The sequence below is a fragment of the Alligator mississippiensis genome, chromosome 6 (assembly GCF_030867095.1).
Source record: "Alligator mississippiensis isolate rAllMis1 chromosome 6, rAllMis1, whole genome shotgun sequence".
Lineage (NCBI taxonomy): Eukaryota > Metazoa > Chordata > Crocodylia > Alligatoridae > Alligator > Alligator mississippiensis.
Genome location: NC_081829.1, coordinates 41,310,187 through 41,319,558, shown reverse-complemented (window position 1 = coordinate 41,319,558; position 9,372 = coordinate 41,310,187). Strand labels below are relative to the sequence as shown.

General features: G+C 42.0%; 1 protein-coding gene across 1 annotated transcript; it reads left to right on the top strand.

The window, feature by feature from the left end:
* The first annotated feature begins 250 nt into the window (after positions 1-250).
* ADIRF (adipogenesis regulatory factor) lies at positions 251-7,283 on the top strand. Its single transcript, XM_059729826.1, has 3 exons — positions 251-414; positions 4,726-4,788; positions 6,947-7,283. Exons 1-3 carry the CDS (start codon positions 354-356, stop codon positions 7,051-7,053), a joined length of 231 nt encoding a protein of 76 aa, XP_059585809.1. The 5' UTR covers positions 251-353; the 3' UTR covers positions 7,054-7,283.
* The last annotated feature ends 2,089 nt before the right edge of the window (positions 7,284-9,372 follow it).

The following is a 9,372-nucleotide window of genomic DNA, read 5'->3' as shown; positions in this document are numbered from 1 at the left end:
TTCCACTAGGACAGTTCTTAGTTTTATTTACAAATATTTATAAATAAAAAGGGATTATAAATGAATAAATTCTGCTGATATAAAAATATCTAGGTGGATACACCCTCTCCTTGGGAAAAGTAAATAATATGCATTTTCCCTGCACACTTTCAGCACTGATTCATTCATTAGGCTCAAATGCTAAGCCCTCCAGCAGCTCCACCTAGTGAAACAATTTACCCAGTGGGCATTTGGAGGAGTCTGGCACATGAATAAAAACAGCACGACTTTGATTAGTTCTCTCAAAGTGTAAAACAAATTGCTTTGCTTACTTTTAAACTGAAGAGGATTGCCAGAAGGTAGCTAAAGCAATCATGTCAAGTAAAGGTTTTCAGGGAATCAAACAACAGGCAGAGGGAGCGGCACAAGATGCTGGTAAGAAACTTTAAATATATGCTTTTATTTGATTTAATGAATTGATTTAAAGAATGCTAATTTCTGCTTGTAGTCTATAGTTCCAAATGTTACTCCACTGAGGTCAGTAGTGTTACTTCAGATATTCCCTGGTGTAAATCAGAAACAAATAAGATCCTAAAATCTTTTTTTATTAATCTTTAGGTTGGGTTCATCGATTTTATTTTATAAAACAGCAAGGATCCAATTACTTTATAGTTGGTATTAGACAACCGTTAGTGGATATCACTCGAGACTAAATTTGATTTCTTTTAAATAGAACAAAATGTATTTTAGTGCTTATAAGAAAAGCTGTATTGACAGCATGGAAGACAGATATCATCTGTGCACAAATTAGAGCTTTTACCATATGAGATTTAAGCCTGTCTCATTGAGGTCAATGGGAGTTTTGCCTTTGACTTCAATGGGAACAGGATCCAATCTATGGGTCCTATTTAAACGAACTTGCCTATAATTCTCTATTTATGGAGATCATGATCCAGAGAGAATCATCTTTAGGACTAAAACTCTGTTCCTGCAGTGAGCTCAACATGAATGACCTTCTTAACCTTCTCATTGCAGTATTGGGAGGTAGTCCAAGCTCCATGCACACTAACAACATCTCATTCTAAAACTGCATTTTTCAAGCACTAGGGGCCTTATCCAAGGAATGACCTTTCATATTTACCAATTCCAAATACTTGAGCGTTTGTTTTAAAAACATTGCTTACATATGTGCAACATAACCTTTTTCACACTCCGTAATGATCTCTAAATGGATCCTCTTAGGCTAGAAATAGACATCACCAAATGAAGTGGATCAGTGCTGTCCAGATGGGTCCTAGGAAAACTGATCCCTTCATTAGGTGACAAACACACTGCCCACTGTCCTGCCTGTTGAAGCTATAAGACAATGGGCAATGTTCTCTCCCAAGGCTTGAAGGGCAGGACTAGATTCTGCACACCCCAGGACTTCCTATGCAGGACTGGGTTCCATAAGCCCCCAAAATGCTTGACTGGCTTTCCCTGCTTACAAAGAGGCACCCCAGGGAATCTTGGGAGGCAAAATCCGTGAATAAGGCACTGCATTCATGAATGGCATCTGCGTTCATGAACACAGTGCCCCCAGTGGCTGGCGGGGGGAGGCATGGCTGTGCTGGCGATGGCAGGAGCCTGGCGGCTGCAAGTGCAAAGCTCCTAAGAAGCTCTTCAAGTGTATTTAAGATGTAGGTTCAGCATTCACGAATATTTGAAACCGTGAATAGCAACAGTTTCCTGTACCAACTTTGTCACAGCCACAAATTTTGAGCATTTGTGGTGCAACAGGAGTCATGAATGTCTGTTTGCTTGGCCTTTGTGGTGCCATAATTCTTTTTATAGCAGCACAGTAGCCATGAAAGATGACATCTATTTCTACTCTTTAAGAAACTATAATTTACCTGTGATAAGTGTATTTGAAACCTGGAATAACAGCAATGCTTTCCTGAATGTTAGTGTTTCTTGGTTAAAATGGACTATTTATAATCAATAAAATACTATGTGTATTTTTCTCTACTAGGAATGCCAGATTTTTCTGAATTTAAATAGAAAGCGTGTATATGTTTTTATTATAAAGTGTATTTCCCATATTGCAATGCCTAATTGCAGTGGTGGCTATATTGCTATTGTGTATGAGAGGTTTATTTTTTCAATCTGAGATTAACATTTTTTTGAACAATCTTTGTATGATTTTATACCTCCTTAAAATATAGATTTTTAAAAATGTATTTATCCTCTGCAGAAGTTTCTGTAGTTTATCATGAGGCTAGATGGACTTTTCAGCCAGTAGAAGATCTTCTGCTGGTAGGAAAAATATCTTGGATATAATCCAGGGCTCCAATCCTATACGCATTTGTACATGTAATTTAAATATGTGAGTAATCCCACTGACTTCAGTGGAATTAGTCTTGTGCCTAAAATTAAGCATATTTAAATCTCTTCTGCATTGGGACCAAATTTGTAACATATATGCAAGCCAGATCAGTTTGATGTCTCCATATTTTACGTTTACATATTTTGGGAGCCTAGTTTCCAGAGATACTAATTTGGAATCTCTCTCCTTGGATATTGTTCCAAATGCATTCAAAGATGTGTACAAATTAACATTTCCCCAAGTAATTTAACAACTGAGTTTGTTAACACAATTCATTAACATTATATTAAAACCACTGCTCTTATTATTACTTCTAAGTAATAATAAGAGCAGTGGTTTTAATCTGAAAACCGGTTATATAATCTGACATTGTTCTTTAGAGTATGTCCTTCTTTAGTACTATTGCTTTCATTTTTTCTTCCTTGCTCCTCCTAAGGCATGTCTATGTGAGCCCTGGAGACATTTACTGCATAGTTGACTAATTAACTGCACAGTAAACATCTCAGCGTCTACACGTGCACCCCTATTAGGCTGCAGTAAACCAATTTACTCTGAAGCAGAATAGTACTTGTACTTACAAGTACTATCCTGTTGCAGAGTAAAAAACTCTGCAACAGTGCATGTGTAGACAATGGAGGGGCTGGCTGGGGCATAAGGGTGCTTCAATGAAGGGGCTGACTGCTGGCTAGCCCTGCCCTGAAGCTCCCTTGTGTCCCAGCCATCCCTCCAAAGTATGCTGAGCCAGAGGCAGCAGTCCCAGACTGGCAGGTTGATCCCCAGGGCCCCCTGCCAGCCAGGGCTGCTCCAACCCAGCTCCACATGCTGTGCATGAATAAACTCTGGAACTCACTGCTCCAGAGTTAATTGCTCCCAGCCACAAGTTCAAACAGCATGCCCAGGAGCAATTAACACCACAGCAATGAGCTCCAAAGCTTATTCATGCGCAATAATAGCACATGTATACACAGCTCTGTATGGGTTAAATCTAATTTGCTGATGACTTAAAATTAGATTTAGATGCTTCAGTGCTAATCTTAAATCTCAGGCAAATCTACCCCGACTTTGACTTTTATATATGGATATTCTAACAAAGTCTTTCTTTTAGGCTCCTCCTATTTATTGGAGGCTTTATTTAGGTGCCCAGTTAAGTTATGGTGTCTTTGTGCTGTTTTGATAGTCTTGAAAATTCCAGTCAGTAAAATGTTCAACCAGTTAAAAAAATTGAGTCTTCCTGCAAGATTCTTCCATGTGAATAAATCTGTGTTTCATGATACATTAATCAGAGTTTTCCAATTAAATTAACTTGAAATCAGTGTGGGTCATATACTGATACAAGGCATTTCACTCAAGAGATAGAAATTTCTATTGCTGTATATACAGACATTCAATTCAGAAGAGATTAGGAAGTAAATATAATTTAATCAGTTTTAGATTTTCCCCTTAAAGGCTCTTTCCACTGTACTACAACGATTCCTATTACCAAAAGTACTTACCACTTTTTTAAAAAGGTACCTCCACAAACATTATGTATTTTCACAGAATTCTTGTCACTAATATGGCAAGTTATTTAGCCAAGAGCACTGAAAGAAAACTGTGTTTTGTAAACTGCTTATAACTTTTATTTTAAACTACTAGTTACAGGGACATTCCTATACAACTTTCCCATATATTTTTGTTGAATTGTATTTTAACTCCTTTTCCTCTAGAATCTTTGGGGAAAATGCTCCTTTTCATCTCCTAGTTTAGCTTTCCTTCCATCCTGAAAGGAGGCCCAGAAGCCTTTCAAAGCCATTTTGCCCCAGATGGTAACAAGTCAGATAATAAAACACTTTCAAAAGAATAAATTAAAACACAAATAAAAATCATACTGAAATTAGCAATGTACAGCTACACTTCAAAATTCCAACATGCTGCTAATCATATCATTTTACCTTCTTATTAGTAACATGCTCTGTGTTTTATAAAATTAATTTCATAGCAAAGTATACTGACAGTGGGTCAGTATACTTTGTGGTGTATACAGTATACAGTGGTGTCTCTTGATACTGGGGGGGCGCCAGTGGCTGATTGCTGACTGGAGGGAGGGGGAAATCCCCCAGTGGCCAATCACCACCGCCGGCATAAGTGCCAGCAGCAAAATCTGGAAGTGTCACCAGCAGTTCTCTCGGCGCCCCAACAATCTCGGGGGGGGGGGGGGGCACTGGCCATTGCCCCCCACTCTCCGGCTGGTGAGGGCCAATCTCAGGGGGGGGCACATGCCCCCCTGTACCCACCCTATGCATTGTCTATGCATAACAGTTAATGGAGATGAAGGGAAAGGAATGTAGGAAAGCATAAAGCTTGAGCAACAAAGTAAAATACAATGTCTTTTCTAACCACAGCAAATGCACTGGGCCAAGCTGCACAAGATGCAGTGAATCAAGCTACCAACACAAGTCAAAAAGGTATGAGAATGTCTTTTCAATATGAGCAATACTGAGAATAAAAGGAAAACAAGGAAAGGACATAAGCATTTAATGAAAACTAGTACAATGAACTTAAGGTCAGGTTCTAATGTTCTTCCTTCATTTTTATTTGGTACTTTCTTAGGCAAGGCTCCCACTAACTTAGTGAGAGGCAAGAATTTCAGTATTTGCTCCTTAGTGACTGTATACAGTAAAAGCTTTGTTATCCAGCATCCATGGAGGATGGGGGGTGCCGGATAACAAAATATGCCGGTTAACTGAGAGGCCCGAACAGGCGTCTTTGCCTGTTCGGGCTGCTGCCTCTCCCACTGCATCCAGGGCATTGCCGCCCCTCCCTCCACATCACCACCCCTTCTGCGGGCCCCAAGGGACAGGGAGGCAGGCCCCACACATGCTGCTTTGCCCCAGACCATGGGGGCTTGGCGAAACCAGAAGCGCCATGGTGGGTACTTCCAATTTCAGTTTTACCTTACAAGCCGGCATGCCAGTTAATAGAGCATGCCAGCTTGTAAGGTGCCAGATAACACATCTTTTACTGTATATATGTTTGCTAATAGACCAAGTCAGATCAAGTGACCCTTTTTTCATGGCTTACACATTTCATATTGTGCCCAGGTTTCATCACTGATCACAGTGATACAATCCAAATGTTGCCCCTTCTTTCTTAGAGAGTAAGCAAGCAGGTAAAGCATCTTGATTTCTCCAGCTCTGAGGGCAGGAGTCCATAATAATGCTAACCCTGGCTTCATCACATGGAGCTCAAGGTGTCTGCTAATGTTGTTAATTATTAAATGGCAGTAGAACTATTGTGAAGAGTAGAAGTAATTTCTTTCTGGTGACAAGAACTGCCAACCTTGACAAAGAAAGAAGTAAAAACCTCACTGAATGTTAAATAGATTGTATGAATAAAGGAAGAATTAGAATTGTCAGGGTATAAAAGGTCAACTGAAAATCTCAAGCTAATAGGTCTCTTGAGCAGGCAAATTCCCACTGGGGGTTGGGATAACAGAGAGAATGTGGCAAAACTATTAAAATATGACCACTACTGGGACAGCAGCAATGTTAGTAAAAGGAGGAAAGAAAAAGACACCCCTCTTACTGCTGCTGCTAAATCTCTGCTTGCCAAAACACCTCCCCCACCACTCACTGCTTACACTGTACTTCACTTAATGGCAGGAAGCCAGCTGTTTTGTTCCTGCAACTTCTCACAGCATAAGCTCATTGCATGCTGTAGGTGGTAATTCACTACACATATACTTGCTGGGTAAGAGGAAGAAGCTTACTGTACTTATCAGTGCCATTACCCTCTCCATCAGCACCTAACATACACCCATCAGCCATCACAATCAGCTACCAGACACTGCCACACTATTCATCCCACCAACCTACACCATAGCTAATAACATCCAATCCTAGAACCCATAAGCACCCTGCAGGCACCTCCACCCAACAGTTCCTAGCCTCTCTCTCTCATCACCAGGGCCCAGTTTAAATTGCAGGCCCAGCTCACAGTTCCTTGCAGCAGCTCCTTTAATCTTGGAGTTCCCTCCATGCATCCCCCTCTCCCACCACCGCTGCTTGGCAGAGGGGCCCCATTTACCCTGCTGCTTGCCATTTGCTCCTGAGGGCTGCGAGGCAAAAACCGTGCTTTAAAATATGCCACGGTTTTTGCCTCCCATTTGGTCAGCAGCAAGCAGAGGCAAAAACTGTAGCATATTTAAAACCACAGTCTTCACCGTCCGGCCATCAGGAGCAAGCAGCAAGTGGTGTGGCTGACTGGGCCTCTCTGTCAATAAGTGATAGGGGGGCACATGTGGAACTACAGGATTAAAGGAGATGCCACGCCATGAGCTGGGCCTGCAATTTGAACCAAACTCTACTCATCACTCACCAGCATCACTTCTAAACACGAACAAGTACCAGAGAGAAGCCTTTTTTCATTAATATAAGCTGCTGGTGCATGGTGTGAAGTAGTAAACATGAGCACAAGGATATACTGAATAATATATAGTTAGGCATAACAAACATGGGGATACAGTCTTTCACCTTCCCGTTCCATAGTAACTATTTGTGTGTACTTGGATGTATAGACGCAGCATTAATGTGAGCATTTATGCGAGCTTCTTCCCTTTTTCAGCAATGGATTACGTTTGCAAGACAGCTCAAGATGGTGCTGAGAAAGCAACTGCTCAAGCAACTGAAGCAATGTCTGCCTTTGGAAAAAAATGTTCATTTAAGAAATGATGTAATATAAGCAAAAGATATCAGCTATTGTAAAACCTATGTTTGCTCTACTGTTCAAAGTTTGTGTTGAAAAGTGAAAATTATTTGAGATTATGGATAATTTAGACTGTTTAAACTTAATTAAAAAACATCATGCAGAATGCCCCACTCTAACATTTAAAAATAATCCTGTGTATTATATTCATAATCTCTTATTCAATAGGGATCATTAAAGTTCTAATATGACTTAAGGATTTGTCTCCTTCTTATGGCAGTGTAAAACTTGTTACTTTGTAAATGGAATAAAAATAGTAATACTGATACAACTGATGAAACTACTAATATTTGTGTCAATACATAGGACAGCAAAACAGCCCCACTATGAAATTCATCTTCATTCCCCAGCCAAAAATAAACTTTTGTTACATTTAAAGTCAACTGTTCATTTATTCTAATATTTTTCATATAATGGAATAAAGCAAAGAAAAAATACATGATTTCTTTTCCAACATTTTCTGTATGCACAGAAATTAATTATGCAAAGCACCAAGCATGACCAACTTGTAGCATGCAAGCCACAAATGGCATGGGCAGCCTCTGTGTTTGGCTCTTGGTAGACTGGGGAGCAGACAGGAGGCAGAAAACACAGCAGCCAATCAGGCTGGGGAAGGGGATTGGAGTGGTACACCTGCCAAAAAGGTTAGCCCCCAATGCTTTACACACCAAACGATCTCCAAGTATTTCACAAATATCTCTGTCCATAGCCCAAAGTCCACTGAGGCCAATAACCCCTGTGTGAAATAGCTAACTACTGAGTCCATTCTACTGTTAGATAAGTTAAGACACAAGGGACCTGCCCCCAAGGGAGTGAGTGGTGCTGCCTGGGTTGCGCCAGCCAATCACTGAGCCTGGCACCACTCGCAGGGGATGGGGCCCTGTCTGCTGCAAGTGGTGCTTCTGTGTACTGAGCCCAACCATGCCAGCTGATCCTGGTGCCACTCGCAGGAGATGGGACACAGTAGCACCACTCACTGAGGATGGGGTTGGACTTGGTGCTTGGCTGGCATGGCCCAGGCAGCACTGCTAGCAGGGGATGGGGGCATGCCAGCCAAGCACCAAACCTATCCCTGTCCCCTGAGTGGTGATGGGCTTGGCGCTGAGCTGACATGCCCTCATCCCCTGTAAGCGGTGCTTACTGGGCTGCTCCAGCTGAGCATCTGAGCTCAGTGCTGCTCACAGGCTATGGGGCTGGGCTCAGCACTCAGCAGTGTTGCCCGCAGGGGATGTGTTAGTGCCAGCCAAGCCCGTCCCTGTCCCCTGCGAGCGGTACTGTAGAACGTGTCCCCCCTCCCAGGTGCCTGACCCACAGTGAGGGCATGCAGGGGCTGGTATAAGTCAACTCCATATTTCTGATCCAAAAAATTAGGTCAACTTACACACCGGATCTATGAAATTCCTAACTTTTGGGATCAGAAAAATGGGGTCGACTTATACACTGTGTCAACCTATACATCATGAAATACAGTAATTCACTCTGCCGTAGGAGTACTGTCTGACACAAGTACTATCCTACGGCACACTTATTTACCCCATAGCAACGCATGTGTGGACAGTGACTGGGGCTGGTTGGGGCCTGAGGATGCTACAGTGCAGGGGCTGCCTGTTGGCTAGCCTCACACTATAGCAACCTCATGTCCCAGCCAGTCCCTCCATAGCATGTTGAACCAGGTCAAAGCAGCTCCAGGTTGGCAGACTGACCTCTGGGGCCACCTATCAGCCAGGGCTATGCCTCCCCAGCTAAACATGCTGTGCCCAGGAGCAATAAACCCTGGCATGAACAGTGCTGGAGTTTATTCGGGTGCATTAATTACGCATGTAGATATGCCCAATGAAAGCAAGGTTAGACTCCTTATCTTGAGATGAATGTACAATAACAACTTTGAAAATATGTATGAACAATCAGTTCCAGTGACACAATGTCAGAAAGACTTAAAACCCTCCTGCCTTCACCTTCTTCTAATTTCTAAGGAACTTCCTCCAGAAAAGCCTGACTAAACATGCTTAAAGTTAACTATGCTTGCTTTTTCAGACCATGATGGAAGTGAATTTGAGAGCCTTGGGCTCCCCTGCAAGCTAACCTTGTCAAGCTAACAGTCAAGACCATTTGTACCCAAGGTACAAATGGTCTTGACTGCTGCTAAGTTCCTGACAGATAGGAACTGTCAGCTTCAGAATCTCATTCATTCTCAAAAATTGATCAGGACGGTGCAGAAGAAAGCAGCATTCCCAGCTGCACAAATCAAAAGCTTAAAGAACCTTACAAACCAGAACTATTACCCT